This window comes from Anser cygnoides, chromosome 14 (genome assembly GCF_040182565.1).
Source record: "Anser cygnoides isolate HZ-2024a breed goose chromosome 14, Taihu_goose_T2T_genome, whole genome shotgun sequence".
NCBI lineage: Eukaryota > Metazoa > Chordata > Aves > Anseriformes > Anatidae > Anser > Anser cygnoides.
In genome coordinates, this window is record NC_089886.1 from 4,734,644 (window position 1) to 4,754,511 (window position 19,868).

General features: G+C 36.2%; 1 protein-coding gene across 11 annotated transcripts in view; it reads right to left on the reverse strand.

Annotated features, from left to right (window-relative positions):
- FAM13B (family with sequence similarity 13 member B) overlaps positions 1-19,868 on the reverse strand; it is a 60,453-nt gene that overhangs the window by 13,157 nt on the left and 27,428 nt on the right. For 10 of the 11 annotated variants that reach the window (XM_013175884.3, XM_067005470.1, XM_067005467.1 and 7 more), the window contains 10 exons: positions 19,634-19,811; positions 18,888-19,032; positions 16,061-16,218; positions 9,279-9,320; positions 8,085-8,240; positions 6,160-6,295; positions 5,898-5,927; positions 3,442-3,509; positions 2,654-2,708; positions 2,090-2,237 (listed from right to left, as the gene is read on the reverse strand). In XM_013175884.3, the coding sequence (XP_013031338.1) occupies positions 2,090-2,237; positions 2,654-2,708; positions 3,442-3,509; positions 5,898-5,927; positions 6,160-6,295; positions 8,085-8,240; positions 9,279-9,320; positions 16,061-16,218; positions 18,888-19,032; positions 19,634-19,811 (1,116 nt within the window). The remainder of the gene's footprint in view (positions 1-2,089; positions 2,238-2,653; positions 2,709-3,441; positions 3,510-5,897; positions 5,928-6,159; positions 6,296-8,084; positions 8,241-9,278; positions 9,321-16,060; positions 16,219-18,887; positions 19,033-19,633; positions 19,812-19,868) is intronic. The other variant, XM_067005468.1, reaches the window with a different exon arrangement.

Below are 19,868 nucleotides of genomic sequence, written 5' to 3' on the forward strand. Positions count from 1 at the left end.
AATTTCCAAAAAGCAGGACAAATGCAGAAAAATACATTCAGAAATGTAGATTAACTGATCTGCATTTTCCCCCATATTAAAGCAGCAAGTATTCAATGTTCATTTTCAACAGCTCTATTGGTTACAGGCCATTAAAATTGCCATCACACAAGATTTAATAATCCAAATATCATGGAAGAGTTGGACTAGTACAGAGTTCTTTACAAAGCCAAGTACTTAAACGGAACACCACAAGGACTTGCAATGCCTTGGAAGGCTGCGACCCCAATAACCATTCTAAAAAGGACTAAAGAATAGCCCAAACTGAAAAGCTTCACAGTAAAATACCATGTCTTGCACAATACCACGATTTTACTACTGAAAAGCATTTAATATAAATGTATATATAGATATGCTACATTCTCTTCAAAGATCATAAAGCTAGTTGGATAAGCAAAAACAAAGCAACTTTTATGAAAATATTTGAATAAATAATGAAAATGGAATCCACAAACTTTCTAAGAATATGTATTAAACAGATAGAAACTGCAACAAAACAATGGGCAAGTAAACAATGTAAATAAAAATTGAGAACATATGGCAAGTATTTCACAACTATAAAGAAATAATCCAAATTCCAAATGTCATTTTTAGAAGGGTTAAAAATGAAGTATGGATTCACAGAGGGAATCCATTTGGAAATTTGTCACTGAAGTTGACCATTTAACAGCATTTTTAATTATTATTTGAGCTTCAATACAAAGCTTTACGTGCAGACACTCTACAACTACATGCTGAGCTGTTAAATACATACATTTGAGGTATGCTTCACTGACTTTAATATTTCTAACACAAAGTAATTACATTCACTCTTTGTTACTAGTGCGTTATTAATGTTTGATGACGACACTTACAGGCACCTCAAAGAATAGCTGCCACTGGAACAGTCTGTTGGAAGCAAAACCTAATCCTCGTGTAGTAAAACTACCATAAATCTACTGCTTTGTATTTGCAATCTTTAAAACTTGGAAATAAGTAGACTGGGGTCATCCTGTTGGTGATGGTTCACAACATTTTAACGGACCAACGCTTAGGTTTATTTATTTGTATTTTTTTGGTAAGGTGTAGTTGATGATTCAGAGTTATCAATACCAGGCAGAAGAAATAGGATGTAAGGAACATGTAAAAAGACAAGTACTTTGAAAAGAAGATATCAACTAGAGCATTTTGCTCGTTAGCGTACAGAGAAGTTATGTTTCTACACAAGTAAAAGGACAGTCTAAACAACCATTTCCACAGATTTGAGCAACAAAGTTCAATAAAGTCACAAGTTCAGAGGCTTGCTAAACCTGAATGCCATAAAGAATAATGTCAAAAAATACAGTTTTGCCTCAAAGAGGATTCCTTATATTATTCCTTACATTTTCCCTTTTCCTAAGATCCAAACAACAGAGGGAAAGGAGCACAGAAATCATCCCCATCTGCACCTAACTTTTACTTGAAAACTGGCTGTTTCAAGTTGTCCAGTGAAAAGGAAACCAATACTGGACATTTCTGATGTTTAAAACAAAACAAACGACAGACTTTTCAGACTAAATCAAATATAAATGGCTGTGTTTAGTAGCTTAGTGATTTTAAGTCAAACAGCTAGTATTAGAACTTCAGTAGCTTGCATTGAAAAAAAAGATCACAAACATGATACGACATGAATATCAGCTGCATGATATTATCAGATAAAGCATTTATAAGGACTCAGGTAAGAGGCAGTCATGGGAACACTAAGTCACTTTTTTTTTAAATTAAAGAAAAGCTCTTGTATGAAGCTTAGGCTTTTTTGCTTTCTTTAGCTGCTTTTTAACTATTTTTTTCTTCTGTTTTTTTATTTTTTTATTTTTAAGGTCCTTTCTTAATTAAGTTGCAGAAAGTTCTGAAAAAAGACGGGACCTTATATCATGACGTGGCCAACCTTATCACATGTACAGGAAGATTTTATTTGTATCAAACTAAAGAAAAAAAGCATAAAGTTGTCAAGCCACTTCTCCTACTTTGAAAAGTGCTTTTACGTATTTTTGTTAGCTAACTATATTGTGAGTTGAAGGGTGAAAATTACCTTCCCATTTGTCACCATCAGATGCATTCTTCAGATCTAGACGTGGTATTTGGACACCCAGAGCTTCCTCAGAAACATAAACATCACCATCCCCTGACACCTCTGAATCAGTATTTGCATTAAGATCACAAGTCTTGCTACTTGAATCCTGCATTTAAATAACATAGAACAATTTTATTCTTATTTAGCAACTGAAAAACAGGTAACCATTCAGGACTATTTCCCACACTTCTGGAAATTCTAAAAAAAAAAATTTCCTTACTCAAGTAAAGATGCCCCCATATTCCACAAATAAGCTTCCCCCCCTCATCCTCTCCAACATTAGTCAAGTATTGGCATAATGAAATATTCCTTATATAAGATGCATAAGTATAAGCTTGCTGTATTGCCAAAAGTTTCTGTGAAGCGAGGTGAAGAGATCTGGTAAGGATTTTGCAAATCTTGTGGCAGACCAACCAACACAACATAAATTAGTAAAAGCTAAATTTATTTTTAAAATATCTGCATTTAAAATAAGTTTATAAGATGTTGTGTATCTGCATATAAATGAAACTGTAAACTTACCAGAAGCATCTCTGAAGATACTCTATCACTGCCACCAGCCAAAATACTATTTTGCCTAAAAGCAAGACAGACCTGGTTATCACTTTAAACGCATTCCATTCTTACATACAGCAGTCTAGTTTTAGCAGATATGCAATATATTTCTTTAAAGTGATCAGTAAAATCCTAAGGACCAAACATTACGTTTTTTTGTTTCCTTTGTTTTGGGGATAGGGTTGGCTCTGTTATTTCCAACTGAAGCATGTGCACCTGGACTAATAGACTTGAACTAAGCTGGAAATGGAAACAGCTCAAACCCTTATTCTTGAACAGGGAATAGGTACTTTGAAACAATTGAACAAATTGAACTTGAACTAAAACTTAAATCAGTGCTGAACTCAAACTGCAAATGAACTTTACAATTTTCTGGCTAATCACTATTACCAGCATTAATTCCAAAATCATTAAGAGTGATACAGATTGCCAAAAAAATTATAATTAAATAACATTTTTCTTCTATTTCTGTTGCCCAAAACATAGGCATCTATTTTTTGACATCTTTTTTTGACAAAAAAGATATAAATCATAGGTTTGTACTTAAGTTTAAGCGCATTAAGTTCCATGTCTTTTATATTATCACCATAAAAAGGTAACTCCATCTTGTTCTCTGTTTTCAGAGAAATTTTATGTTTACTTTCCCCTCCCTCATGCTATATACTGTGTTGTCACAAATTGCCAGTTTGGTACACATGTTCTCAAATCTGACGATATACACTCTGCCATTTCAGTGATAAATAAAAGATTAATACCTTTCAATATTATTTTCTCCATCAACTTCTGCATCTTTATCACATTGCTCCAATAATACGTCTGCAGCCTGTTGGCAAAAAGCATGCTTAGAAAGATTTAAGAATGGCATTCTCAGCTGAAAACATTTCCATAATCACTTACCACAGAAAAGCCCTCGAGAACAGAAAGCACAAGTTTTTATGCATAGGTGGAAATCATGCTATTTAACCATGCAATATTTTTTACATTTAAAGTGAGGCCAGGAACCAGGCGTTTTATTCACTAGACCAACAATGACCTTCCATCTATGGACAAACCATGATTAAGGTGCTGTTTTGTTTTTAAGGAAGAAACCAACACTTCCACTACAAGCCGCCTTAGCATGAGTTTGGGGGTAACTAGAGTCATGGTAGTCCTGCTCCCAAAGATAACTGAGTTAGATGCAGACTTGGGTTCAGCATTTATGAAATGAAACAAGTCTGACAGACTTTCTAAAAGTAACTACTAATCCTCGTTACTAAATAAAGCAACAACAGAACTGGAAGGGTATGGAGAAATGCTGGCATTGCCACGACACCATCTCATAAAACAAGTTCAGATGAATTTACATAACCGTTTTGTGCACTAAAAGTTGGCAAAGGAAGACTACTTTAAGTAGTCTTTTGGCTTAGATAAAGCCAAAGCCCAGCAACTGCTTTCCTTGAGAAGTTTCTTATTGGGGAGAATGTAAGTAATTTTAATTATAAAATATATCCTTCTTGAATATCAGATTACATTTGATTTCAGATTTTAAGAAAGTCTCCCAAACGGTCTTTAAAATGTCTGAATAGAATATAAAGAGAGTCACTCTGAGTTTAAGTATACATAACATTTGACGATTTTACATGGCTGTGTAACATTTGCCCTTATCAGGCATAACTCCATTCTTCTCTTCACGTCGTCATGTTATTTCAGTCCTCGTGCCAAATTCCAATTCAGGAAAACAATTTCAGGGCATTTCATACTCCAACAGATAATTTCCACCCTGGAGAGGCACATTTACTGCAGTTACAGAAGCAGCTGCTTCTGATTTCATTTCAGACCCGAAGGAAAGCTTGTGTGTACAGAAGTTCATCTTTTGATTCCTACAATCCTACTTGCCCATCAGCAGAAAGCACATTTATACACAACCATTTAAGAATCACATTCTCCCTTCGTATTCTTAGCACAGTAAGGCACTTCTAAATCAGAATTGAACATACTTCTGAAATATAATTCTCATAAGAAGTATAATTCTCATTTCTCAGCTGTTCTTTTACTGGAACCACTAGAACTGCATAAAATGCGATGAAGAATGACCAGTTTGAAATTTTTGTCGTCTCTATCTACATTTATATTTTTTGAGTTTTGATTTCAGGAGCTCAGCATATATTTTAAATATGGAGTAATGGGGAAGTAAAGAGTTAGGAGTTAGCATGAGAAACCCACTCTTGAAGGCTTTCCTTGTCAAAAGGCCAAAAGCCTAAAACATACTACACATAAAAGATGACCGATGACCAACAGCCAGTCAAAAAATGCAGATGGTAGAAATATGCCACTCTACCCTGTACTTTCAGCACAGTTCTTGCAAACATAGTATTCACCTAGATTAAATAAAATATTACTTAATTCTAATATCATGCTTGGGGCATTTTGCCCTATAGGATACCAATCCAATGAAGATTTTATAACAAGACCTGGCATTAATGCATCAAAAAAGAATCTGGACAATCAATACATCCTGTAAAATTTGAATTTATAGAATATAAACTTATAGAACTTCTTATAACAGAAGTTTTTCAAGTAAGTGAGGAAGAATAGAATTGATTTTTTCATTAGAATTGCATATTTAACAGCTGCATATGTACCATTTCATACAAGTGGTAGTAACGGTATTCTCTCAAGGGTTTTTTGTTTGTTTTTAAATGATGTATTTTACAGCATTGCCTGCTCACATAAAAGTACCCTGAATGAGAGACTGATGTCTGACTGTAATTTCTTTCATTTTCTTTTGCTGAACACCACATGTTTAAAACTCCTAGCATGTGTACCAGGATGGTGGGGCACAAACTATCAGCAAAGCAGAAGTCAAATACCTAAGCAGATAGGTTTAAGGAGAGGTACCAGAACCTCTTTCAAGTAGACAGGATTTGAAGATGTGTTGAGAAGGACAGGACAACTATCCCTACTGCAGAAAACAACAACTGTGGAAACAGTGAGAAAAGGCTGAGAAACAAGCTTCTTATGGAAGCTTTTTTTCTTTTCAATAGGCCAGTTGTAAAACCATACTCTCCCTATAAAATTCTCATACTAACATTTTCCCACTGTTTAGCACAGCAAAAGGCACAACTGTGGGCTACTCTATAGTCATAGCTCTAGATCCTTTTCTACTCACAAAGTCTTTATTAACACCGATGCTATTCTAACTAGTGTATCAACAAGGACAGCACTGACTTACCTTTACCTGAGCAGAAGGAAGGGCCAGCACCTGTGAAAGAGAGGAAACCCTTAGTCAGGGTGCAAACAAGCTGCACAAAAGTACATAAAAATTTCTCTGCATGTCTACAAAGTGTGCACAGCAGAAAAGGCAATTAACTGCACAAAGCAACAGAATCACGTAAAGCTGCATCTGAGCTATTAGGTAGACTCGGATCACTAAAGTACTTTGCTCAAGTTGCTGCAATTTACAGTTTTCATATACAGGAAGCTCCTCCTCTCACCTGAACGCTTTCTTCTTCCTCGGTTACAGTATCGTGTTTCATAGCTTCACTGTCTAAATCCGTGCTAACCAATACTTCAGAGCAGCCTCCTGTGTTCTCACTGCTACCAGTGTCATTATCTTCAATAACATCATTCCTACAGAGAGGAACAGAAAGACTTAGCAGCCTGTTCTTAAACATTTATCAGAAAAAAAAATCCTTTAACAGTATCAAATGTTAGGTTGTTTCTTCCTCTTGATAAAATTATTCTGACTAAAGATACTGGCAATACATAGAATTTCAATCACCTGTTGTAGTCAAATTTATTTATGCAGTTTATATACACTTCTGAGGTTTTCTGTAACAGTATGGGATAGATATATACAAAATTATTTCCCTGATTCTCCTATTAAGGGTCATGCATAGATCCCTCACTATGGGGACCTAAGGAATGCAATGATGTATTGAAACTGCCACATCTAAATGAAGTTGCTTTGCTGTGACTACACTCCTCTCAAGCTAATTTAAAGCTGGTATCAGGATGTTCCCCTCACTGAGAAACCCTGTTATTTCTAACATTTTATCTTCCTAGTACCCAAGTTAAGGCCTGTAACAGTATTCCCAAATTAAAACTACTTAGACCATAGGTATGTCTGTCCACATATCCTTTATATGTCAGCATGCTAGTTACCACATTATATTGTAATTCATCACAAGCCTTTGACTTCTTTGCCTTCCTTCTCCTCTCACAAAGAACTCCAAACTACTTTTAAAAATGCTTCTCTTCTCTCAGGTGTCTAGATACTAAACAGGATACTTTGGAACTTTATTTTTTCTAATTTCTGCAGTTATTTGTTATTCCTAGAAAATTTACATGATCAGTGTGGTTTTTAGTTATCTGTTATAGCTGCATATTTGCCTTGTGCATAGTCTGTTGACTGCACTGCTTTAAAGAACCCAGATGACCTCTTTCAAGAACACTATCATGTATCATCTGTTACGGTTAATCCGCAATGGAACGATGATCAGAAGCATTTGAACTAGTCACCATGCCAGAAGAGTATATTGGTTTCAAACCTGCAGTGATGTACTTTTAGCTTTTGCTTCTGTGAAGCCTGCCAGACTTAAAAGCGCTTATGCTGTAACTGAAGAAATTCAGCTACAGGAGATCTTTCAATGCTTACCCACTTACTTATAATTCACTTCAAAGAAATTAGATCTTGAACACTGAAACTCAAGTTATAATTGAACATTTATTAGCACTTATTGTTACTTTTACAATCATTTGCTAACTTTAGCCCAAACTCTTGTCACAGATAAGACTCCTGATGAACAGTCAAGACAGAACATTTAGAAAATATCATTTCAGTCTCTCAATATTTCACAATGTTTCAGGCTCTGAGCCACAAAGCATCTTACATACCGAAGTCCTTTGGAGTTTGGGAATTATTCATGATTATTTATTTATACCTAATAAACACCAGAAAGTACCAGCTTCTCAGTGCTGCCCTGGCAATTGCTACACCCATAACCTAGTACAATTTATAACAAAAGCTAATCAAATAAGACTGAAGTCCTACACAAATAGACCTACAGTGTTCGTTCTACCTGCTGTTAACTGGTTTGTTGACAATGCCAGCCCAAGTAGTATGTAACAACAACTATGTTGATGTCAAATTATATGGTAAAGAAACTGAAGTAGTACCTACCATAGCTTTTTTACATGGTAAAACTAAGTCACAAGTAATATAAATGACATAAAGTGATAAATAAAAGTGATATAATGGGGTAAATTTAAGCTCTTGTGCTACTTCGCAAGAAAATTTTAAGTTAAATAGCAAAAGTCATAACTTTTGCTTTGAGTTGAGGTAGACTAGGGTAGTTTGGTTTGGAAAAGCTAAAATACATAACCCCATACAATTCAGGACAGATTCAAGAACTCTTACTGGTTGTTAGATCCTTCTTCATCCCCGCTGGGATTTTTTGCTTCATTGTTACAGCCCAGTCTGTGTTGCTGTATATGTTTAAGATCGTTATCTAAGCTGCTCTGCAGGTCGAAAAGGTGCTGTTCCACAGCTGCTCTAATTGTTCGTTCTAAAATGCTAGAAGGAAAAAAAGAAGCCAAGAAAATCATATTAAGAATCCTCTGTTGCATTGATCAGCTATGCAGAAAGGTAAAAATACCAAAGTATACAACAGATGATGCCAAGTACTTCAAAGAAAAAAAAGCAGACTATCTATTCCAAAAAGACAATGGGAAGTACTGAAATTCATAGAACAAATCATAGAATGGCTCAGGTTGGAAGAGACCTTAAAGATCATCCAGTTCCAACCCCTACTGTATTAAATAAGACTTGCACAGAAAATATTATGAAGTCTGTTATGAGTCTTTTAAGAGTGACCTACACATTACAATGACTATGGTAAGCAAACTAAAAACTACACACCAGCATATCCAAAACCTTCTAAAGCCTAATATTGTAAGTATGTGACAGTAAAATCCTGTGTCTATGGCAGGTTGGCATCAACCTCGGAGCAGGTGCCATTTCAGCACAGCTGGCTGTAGTGCCTCCTAAACAGGGCTGTAATTGTGAAAGGCAAAATCCAAAAAACAGTGGAGACAATGAATAAGTAACTGATGAGGGACACAGAGCACACCCAACGGTATGTCAAGTGAATATCAGTCTTTAAAAAATAAATAAAAGAGTAGGCTGTTGAGTGCTTCTTAAGCATCTCATTCAAAATAAAAAAAAGTTAGGCCTGTAAAACTGATTTATTTTTTCTCCACGTTTGTATATGCAATTCCTCTGAACTGCACTATTAACAACTAGAAGTGGTACTAAAATTACATTGTGAAAGCTGTTATAATTTTAGAGTCAAGCACCTATGAAGTATCTAAGCACAAAAACAGACGCATTTTCAAATCTCACTTCTACCATACTGTGCTCTCACACTTCTGCAGTCAACAACACTGACACACATTAGGTTTTTTTCTGCATTAAGTTTCTTAAGTGAAATATTTCACACTGGAATATCTCATTTATAACTAATCATCAAACCTACTGCATTTCTTTTTCTTGAAAGACGACATATCAACGTCTAATAACAATTCACAAATTTTACATTGTCATTATACTTACTCTGCAGAGGCTGGCAAGATACTTATGGGAGAGATATGAGCACTGCAATAAAGAAGAAATAAGTTAGTGTAATGCAAAAAATCACCACACTAAATAGAAGTCTTGAAAACAACAGAAAGCAACTTAGAAAATACTAAAACATCTAGTGAAGCTAATAAAAACAAATATGTAAGAAAACAAACACTAATTCGCAGCCCCCTTAAGATTTCTCCACCTAAATAAAAAAGAATGCCATCATAAGACAAAGTTGTAGAAGTAGCATCGCAGGTTTCTCTCTCAGGAGCCAATACTCAGTATATTATGAAGCTGTAAGCTCTCAGAGGTATGGTCTTTCCCATGGGAAATACTAATCACTTAGTCTCAAAAGACTTCCTGACACCTTGCTTAAGAATGCAGATTTTAACCTTGCAGCCTAAAGCAAGTTCCAAATTACTTTGCTTTCCTCCATTGTTGCAAGTTCACAGAGATTTTCCCCTGCCTGTCAGATTGCTGCATGATTTTATTCTGCAATGTTTAAAAGGTCGGCAGCATTCTCCAAGGACAATTACATTTCAAGTCCAAGGCAGGTATTCTCCAGAGGTTTTGAGACATGGTATAGCCACTTGTAAAGCACTTAGGAATCTCCCAGCACAAGACACTTCAGTCTAGAATATTAAACTCTTGAGGAAGGAAATAAAAAAAAAAAGTAACTAGTAAGTTAACTCAAGCACATGTTCTCCCTCTCCAATTTTCCATTAATATGATCAAAATTCTCTTATTGTAAACATAATACTTAAGTTTTAGCCAAAGTGATTGTAAATATGCTGATGTCAACATGAAAAATGCACAGTAACTGACAATGAGTTGCAACTTACATGTCTCATTCAGGAAAACACAAATAGAAACTTCATTTCAACATGGGATGTAAACAAATGCTTTTCCTTCCTGTATCTATACCTAAGCTCAAAAAGCTGAAAAAAAATATTTTAATCTACTCTTTACCATGCAGCAATACTGTTGGCAGCCAAAGTAGTTTTTAAAAATGTTTTTCATGAACACATTAAGTAAACCTAGACATATAAAGGAGCAGAGGGATATTGCAGCCTCACTAGAGAACTGAACAGGTACTTCTGCAAGATGGTTCTGGCTGATAACAGCCCTGTTTGTGCTCAAAAAATCATTTAACAGTCTCTCTGCTTACCCAAGAATAATTTTAATACAGTGAGGAGTATCTTGTTTAGATCTTATCAAGTGTATTAGTAGTTTTACATCCACCACTAAAGAAGTAAAATAATCAGATCACCTGAAGCAGACTTGCTGTTTCTTCTTCCTTTAAATAGATGCAACAAGCCATAACGGACTTTCCTTATCAGGTAGTGTTTAATTGAAAGTAGTTAAAATATTTGAACATAATGATATCTTTTTTTTCTTAGGCATCTTGTAGCTAATAGTGATGTGCACTGTATTTAAACACCATCACAACCAAGCCGGTGCTCACAGAACTTTTAAGGGACACAATTCTGAATCCAGCTCATTTTAAGATTCTGGCATTTGTTTTTCAGGGCGAGAGGGAGACAACACAGATCTATTCCAAACGCTGTGACAATAAAGTCACCTCTAAAGTCCTGTTCCACAGCAGACATTGCCACATAGCTTTGGAAAAATGGAATACCTGTTGTAGAAGCTAGATCTTGTAACCACTAATTTCAAAGCTGCTGGATCACCTGAGCAAGTCTGAATATACCAGCATTTCTGCTTTCTATCAAACCCAGAAACAGTAACAGAAGTAAATATCCTGAGTTGTGTACCTCAACTTTTTTCACTGATGTATCTGTGATTAGAAGTTCTGCATAGCCCTACTACTTCTGCAAAGTGTTAAAGTCTTCTGATAAACAACTTTTCCTTTGACACTACTTGAAATAAAAAAAAAAAAACAGACAAAGCTGTCAGTAAGATCAGCCCCATGAACAAGATAAGAGAGACGCATGAGCAAGAATCTCAGAGAAAAAATAATGAGATTTCAAAACAAGAAAAATGTACTTTTAAGTATCTGGTCTTGATGTTTTTAATGAGTTCTACAAGAGCTGCATTACAAAATGAATGGTTACTTTCAGGAAGTTCTAATTTGCAATTGCATACATTAAAACCAGTTTACTATTCAAACAGGAATTCCTAGGACAAATTGGGGGAAAAAGAGAGAGGCAATCAGAGCACAGCGCACTGCAACACTAGATGTAAAAGAGAGCAAAAAAAAAAAAAATCAGTCAAGGGCACAAGTACAAATACTATTTATAGGAAACTCTGATGGCCTGGAATCCTTTTATTCTATCACTTGAGACAATGAGGAACTGTGTCAAGAGTGGGGAGAATCAAGCTCATCTCCAAAGAATCCAAAAGATTCCAGATAAAATTCACAACAGAAATTTTCCATCTTACTGCATAACCTTCAGCCCCCACAAGCTGAGGACTGTTCATCAATGCTTTTAGTAAACACCTTCAGATGCATTAGAAGTACTCAGCAAAAGATGTGCATAAGTCAGCAGTATTCCAAAGCCCCAACAATCCTCTTACTACGCAAAGAATATCTTACGTCTTCCACTAATCACTTTAGCCATTAAGCACTTTTTGAAAGAAACGTGTCAACCGCTCTTAGGTGAAAACATTACAACTTGCGAACCAACACACCACAGTTCCAGAACACGTATTTAAAAGCTGTCATTTATACTGCTACACAGTCTTAATGCAGCATGACACAGCAAGACACACAAAGGTAAACATCTTTGTTTCATAATGCTAACCCACTCCCGAGAATCCCCTTTGCACCTTCTCCCTACCCATAAAAAGTCCCGGTAAATATCCCCGGACAGAAAAATACATTAACTAGATAAAACATTTCAAAGTTTTTCTTGCTAATTTACTGACTGTACACTAATCCTATTTTCTCATTAAAAACAAAAGCAATCGTGACAGTATTTCATTTCATGATATCCCCAAAATACATTAATCTCATGTCATTTTTTTTCTAGGTTAAAAAGTCTTATTTCCTATCAAAGTGACATTTTTCTTTCGTATATTTACCTGTGCAGCAGAACTTTACAGGCCATTCTGATTATTTTTGCTATCCCAAATGAGCACTTCATGTAAAAATGCTTCATCTGAGAAACAGCAAAGTGGGATGGTGGCTGCTGGTTATGCATGCTGCTTGCTCGGCTCCGATGGCTGCGTGTCAGACAGCACTTCTGGAGTGCTGCACTAAACCCTGCAGTCTAAATAGAAATAGACTGCAACATGAGGTCACTCCTGACAATAAGCTGCCCAATCAACACTTGAAAGCTTTTCGAACATGTTGTTTGCAGATTTTCCAGGACGGGAACAGGGACAAGTATTTGGATGTTAAAGAGAGAGAGAAACAAAAGCAATAATGTATTTTCTAGTAATTCAGGCACTTGTTATATTTGGTTAGCCTTGCTACAGGGAAGTTGTGTTACTTTGAAACTTATCTCCTCTCTTTCACTGCCCAAGCTAATTAAGACAAAAAATGGGTAATATACCCCACAAGGAGCGAGGAGCTCACCCTTGTCATGGAGTTTATTATGGGGGGATAAAAGCAAACTGCTCACCGAGCTTACTACTTCCATACCTCACCTGGTATACATACGATCCTGAAATGCCCCAAGAACATATCAGGGAGTTTTACTTTAGGCTTGTGACTGACAATATTTGAGATGAATGTGAAAAGTAAAGCAAATACTATTTGACAAAGAGCTGTGAGGGGGAAAAAAAAAATCAGAATAGTGACAGATAAGGACCCTAAAGCGATTACTACAACAGCACATCTTAAAGTCAGCTGCAATGCTGAGTCAGTAATTCTCTTCTACGGAAGTCGGGAGAGCAAAACTGACAGAGCCATGCTGAAAAGGCTCCTGAAAACAGAGAACACGTTTCCTTCACATACACAATGTCAGCTCGTGCAAGAAACGCTCCCTGGCTTTGTTAACAGACTGAAAGATCACTCAACAGGTTTATTTTAAATATCCTTCTCAAACAGTCACTAACTCGAACTGCATTAATGATTATCCATATTCTCACCTCACCTCTCACACTCAGAGTCAAAATAGCCCCACGCAGTGCAGGAAGGTCATACGGTTTAGAAAGAACGAGCAGAACGAGGACAGAAAAAAAGGTAGTGAGAAGAATTTTAAGTTATAGTTCAGGTAACTAAATGGAAGGTCATACGCCCTATCAGATGAATCAATGTCATCCATCAGTAACATGACGAACACACAACCTCAGTCTTCTTTTCTTTACTCCATAAAGAGACCAAAGCTATGGAGATACTTGGTTCTCAAAGCCCGGTAACAGCAAGAGAACTTCTGGTCGACATGACTCTTACAATTCCTTAAGACTTACTTCTCTTTTATTTACAAACTGCTGCAGGCCCTATGTGAAGACAAGCATCCCAATAAATCCACATTAACATTAGTTTATTTATTTTTTAAATCAAGGAAATGAAACAGAAAAAAGCCATTAAAGGAATATAATGAAAAGTTTTACATCTCCAAAAATATTTACAGTAGTTGGAAGTTTAATAAAGCATACTTCGTTCAGCCTGTAATTATTGTTATTTGTAATGTTTAGTGCAATTATTCTGGTTTTACAGTCAAAATTGTCTTTCTGCTTCTATAGTATTCTTCCCTACCCTTCCCCACAAATTATGCAAAATGCCAACCATAATTAATGCCTATTAATTTTTAATTAACCCTAAACATCCTGTAAAACGATTTTTCTCTTCAGGCTATCAAATTTAAACTTTTACACTTGTTGAGTTTGTCACTACTGCTGCATTTGCACATTCCACAAGCAACAAAGGAACTATAAACAGCAGAATTGCTTAAAAACTTCAGCTGGAACAAGGAACTTCTGCTGAATTCCAGTTTAAGGAAGGCTTTTTTGTTTGTTTGAATTCAAGTCAAGCTAAAATTAAGCAGCTGCCTTACTGCCAAGGATATAATTAAAATATGATTTTAGTTACAAAACAACAGAAGTAGGTTTTTTTCATTATTTTACATTTTACAAATTCCTGCAACAAGGCAGAATAAAGTGTGAAGCAAAGCAGCTAAACAGATTTCAACTTGAAATCCATGCCATCTTATGACCTGTCAGTCTTAGGCACTATACCTACTCCTGAATCTCCCTGCGTTTGGCTGCTTTTAGTTCCACATCTCTTACAGATTCCCCGTCACCCCTCCCTACAAGCTGCTACACATCCATACTGAAATACGTGCTGTAGAAGGGAAAAAGTAAAGTTCCATTCATAAAATGTCAACTCTAAGTACAAGTAAAGCAGACCAAAAAAACCTGTGTACTACAAGCAAATAAAATATGAACCTGTGTATTACAAGCAAGCACAAATAAGCTCTCAGACAAGTACGATTTTAAGTTTATGCATCACCTTTTATGAGTATACCTTAATTAAAAGCTGACTCCCACTTTAATACTCCTGCCTGTATTAGACTTCGCAGCTTCCAAACTTGCTCACAGCTCTTTACCAGCACAGCCTACCCAAACACAGCCCTTTCCAGAGTCGGGCTCTTCAGCAGGTAATACAGGTCTCCCAGCTTCAGCAGTAGTTACACCCATTTAGATAATGTGAGACCTTGTCTTTCTATGTATTTTTCTAAAAAACTTTTTCTAAAAATCGGTTAACAAATTAAACCTCACCTTGTGCATAAGTGTTAGTCATGTCACTCATATTGATATAACAACAGCATCAACCCTGAGTTAAATTTAGCTAGCAGAGTTTAAATGAACTGAAAAAGAATGCTCAGGTGTTTTACAAATGTATGAAGGAGTCAACTTTTTATAACACTGTACTTGAACAGCGCATCCAGAGTCTTCTTTTCAATTCAAATTAAGAAGACTTTCTGGATCCTCAAATCAAGTTTTCTGCAGTTGCAAGCAACCTCTTCTATGAAATCTCATTTAACCTCTCAAAATGCCACCTTTCAACTGCTCAAAATTTCCTCTGCATTACGCCTACTAATAGGGCCATTCCAGAACCTTATTCCCCTAAATTCCAAGCTAAAATCATTAACAGTCACTATTAGCTCTCCACAAACATCGTCCTACTGGTCATATCTTGATCCCCTTCGACCCTGGTGATTCTTCTTTCTAGAATATTTTCAGGAAGTAATCACACCTACAGAGACTTCATTGTAATTGTTTATGAAATACATTCTATGTACTACAGTAAAATAAGAAAGCACTTTCATTTAACACTTGACAAAAACAAGCATTACAAAGAAAAAAACTGACCTGGATAAACAAATCTTCATGGGTTTAGAAATGAATTAGGGTCGTGTAAGGACACTTATGCCCACTAGCATGCGACAAGAAATAACGCTTGTATTTCTTATTGGAAGGGAGTATGAAGAAAGGGAGTGGTGGAAAGATGGCACAGAAGGGTTTGTATCTACTAACATACAGATTCTTTGTGTTTCTCCTATAGAATTTATTGTTTAAATACCACTTAACAATTTCACTAAAATAACGGTCTTTTTTCCCCCCTCTCTCTCTCTACATAAATCATCATCGTTAATCCAATCTGACTTCTACAGGCCTTCTACTGAATTTGGGAACAGTCATTTTATTCCGCACTTTACTACCATGAGAACTGCACCTACTGTGTAAGCTTTTGAGGTACATTTCAGTGTCTACAAACAGAAGTCTGACAGCTTCACTCTCACACACAACAGACTATACTTTGTATTTTAAACCCAAACTCCAAGGCAGAAACAAGTTACCTTGTTGATGCTGTAACGCTCCTGGAATCCGAGATACTCCCTGTCATATCTAGATGCACCACAGCTGGCCTTTCAACAGGTTTCTCTGTGCCGTCTTCTGGAAGTTCTTCCGACTGCTCAAGCTTTACATCTTCCTCCTCTTCTAAGAGATCATTTATCTGCACAAAGATTTATTCACAGTTAATGGCTGGTAAGGCTCTTTTAAGTGGTCCAAAGAATTAAAAGAACATGAGAGATATAAAAGCATCTCCTTTATATAAGGAGAAAATTCTTCAATTTCAGAAAAATCAGAAACACTATGCCTCTTTTATGCAAAACATACACTCTACAGCCTAAAAAAGAGCTACATAACCCACTTGAAATGTTAGACAAAAACTAAAGAGAGAAGCACCTTTAATGCAGTAAATGAACACAAGCAGAATCAAGAAACAACAAAACCCTGGCCACGCAGGTCATGTGGCACAGAACCTTTCTTCCTCTACCCATAAACAGGGACTGATAATTCTCCTCTTATTTGCATGTAAGAAGCATTTTCAAACCCTTTTATGGAAGGCAGTATAGAAGTCCAAAAACCTAAACTTTGAAGTAGTAAATGAGTATTTATGATGGCAAATGTAAGAGCAAGGGTATTGAGAATTCCCTCTGTGAAGCCATTGTCTATTTTTGTTTCTCAGTTTCCAAATGCAGAGGATGTTTTTACTGAAGCAGCAAAACATAGTCACTTTAAAAACTAAAACAATATGGCCAAATGACAAATTAATTCAGACGCTTTTTTTTAAAAAAAGCAACTATGTCTAAAGCAAACACAAAAAGAAACAAAGTGATTCTATTTGTTTCGTAAGAATCCCTCTTTGATTACTGACCTCCCAACCCCACAAATCCAAAAAATCAAAGTATCAGCAGCAGTCTAAAGAAAACACGCTTTATAAAATCTGCCATGTGAGTATAAAACAAAAACCACTGACCTAAGAAAACTGAAACTTAAGAAAAGTTTAAGATTATAAAGACAGCAGAGGAGGGTGGGTTTTTTTGTTTTGTTTTGTTTTTGATGGGGTGTGGTATGTTATATTGCACTACATTCAGGAGAAGTAATTTATTTACCCCTGATTTTCTTCTGCAATTGCAAGAGGATGTAGCAGTGAGCTGTGTGGAAGCCCACCCACACAGTTAGCTTCAAGCAAGGCTGTGTCCTGTATGGACAGGAACCCTTCCGCGCTGCAACACCACCCCACAACCCCTCGCACCAGTCCCGCAGGGAGCAGGACCCAACGGAAGAGCACTGTTGACATCTGGTGGAGACACCACGAAATTATAGGGACACTCTGCCAGACCTCAAAACTTAAAGAAAAAAAAAAGCACAAAACACAACAACAAAAACCACACAAGCACACCACACACACACACTGTTTGGGAAGCAGTTCTGCCAAAGTATATAATGAATCAGAGGTAAGTCAGTAATTGTAAAGCATGACAGCATAGACCAGCTAACTATAAAGAACAGTCATCGTAACCTAAGGCCATAGTTCTCAGCCTTGGGTGGCAGAAGTTAAATCCAGCTCAGCTGTGTTTAACAGCTTCCTGTATGCAGCAGGACAATGTCAGCTCTCAGTGCTAGACATACTCTTGCTAAGAGTTGAAGAGACGTCAAACATTGCAAAGTTGCAGCAATCCACTTGAAGAGCTAGCAGAGCAGAAGCTGCTCGATCCAGAACTTGCTGCCCACGCTTGGCAGTCCAGACCAACGGGTGAGATATCTGCTGCAGCAAAGAGGAAGCAACCAGCTGTACTAGTACTTGCCTTACCCGTCTTGCTAAAAGAGGGCTTTGTGGTATAGAGTTAGGGTTTAAAAACTCAGCATTTCCTATTACCTTACTTAGCAACTGAAAGTTACTCACTTTTTTTCTTTTTTCTCTTTAAAGAAAATACACCGTTTTAAGATAACTGAACAAGGAAAAAAAAAGTTTATAGTTTTTCACATTTCTGAGCAAGTGTTTGATCCAGGATTTTATTAACAATCCTGGCACCTGGCTTTGATTAGACGAGCTTCCATGCATTATCATTTATATGTCTTGTTACAATGAAAAATATTTGCCATGCTGAAGAAGGCTGTATCACAATGTCACATTTTCATTTCCCTCCTAATAGACTATCTCTATTTTCCTCAGCATGACATAGTATTTTACCCTACAAAGTTAAATTTGTTGCAAAGGGGGCAAAATGGTGATAATGGATACCATTGGTACCATGAACAAGTGAATCTGGCAACCTGATGGTTGAATACTAAGATCCAGTACATTTCTCTTCTACTCAACTTTGTTCCGCTGATTTCAGGACTTTTCCCCACTACTATCAAAATATTTTGAAGTCTTAGAATCAGAAACACCACTCCAAAATTTTAGTATAGGGAACCACCACTGATACCATCAATAAGTGGAGTGCAAGACCCAGCATGTTTCTATACATACTACTGACCAAGACCAACAACGGTGTGGTTCTGCTTTCACTTAAAAAGTTCTCCACTCCTAAAAGGTAATTAAAAAGCTATACTGTTTGTATATAGCACATACATCCATATTGGGCAGGATGTTACTGTTGGTTTAATTCATAAATATTCTCCTACATGGCATAGATATGCTTGCAGAATTGTTGCTTGGTAGGAAGTATATCCATGTTAAGAAAATGCATTTAAAGAAATACTATTTTTTGTCAGTTTGCATGAAACTACCAAAAGACATTAAAAAAAACTATTGCTATATACCTTTCATACACATAAACTGATGTGACAGATACTTACGGGATAAAATATTGCCAATTAAAATATTCTTACCTGCTCAGTTATTGAGCTTAAATCATTAGTAGATGAAAAATCTTCCTCTTCATTTTCAAAGAATTCATAGTAGTTCTCCAGAAGTCCCGCCATTATTCTGCTAACTATTTCTTGTTCTTTCAGATCCTCCACGTCTGTGTAAATGCTAAAGATTTCAACACTGTTTTAGTTTAAAAATCAAAATCCAGCCCATTCCCCCCCAAAACTCCTGAAAATGGCTTCTATGACTAAGGGCTACACTTCACATTATCCCTATTCCATTCTGAACACACAATTTTAAGCACACCTTCACACTAGTGTGCATTACAAATCTTTATACTAGTTTATATTTAAAAGTGGTGAAGTAACAACTATTTAGTCAGTTAACTGTTCATGAGGAATGTTTACAATTTAATTATTTGCCTGTAAAAAGGAAACCCTGCTACACACTTGCACTTTAATGGCTTCCTTCCTGAAATGTTTTGCTGAAAAAAAAATAAAATTTAAAAAAAAAAAAGAAAAGAAATTGAATCTCAGTGTAATTACACTAATATGACAATCAAATCTGTGGTTTCCAATACAAGCTGTGGTTCAGATCCAAGCAAAAAATTGTAATGTGGTGCTGGGGAAAGACACAGAAAGAATGTTGCCCAAAGCAAACTGCATCCTCGCTGCTGTTACTCAGGGACTAGGAAAGACTCTAGACTACAAATTTACACTGTCAAATGCACATAAAAACACTACATAAACCTTTATAACCAACTTACTGAAAAACATCTGGGCCAAAGACTGCAGCCAACGAACTTGCTGACCAAATTTCTTCATGATGAGATGCTACATTGGCTAAAAATTTACACAGAAACTTTAACAAACTGTAATTAACAGGTGGAAGCTGCTGCAAGAGGAACCTCAATTTTCTTCCAAATTCATCTTCGTTATTATAATCTAGAAAAAATAAAAATATTTTAATCACAAAATAAAATTTGGAAAAGCATGTATTTT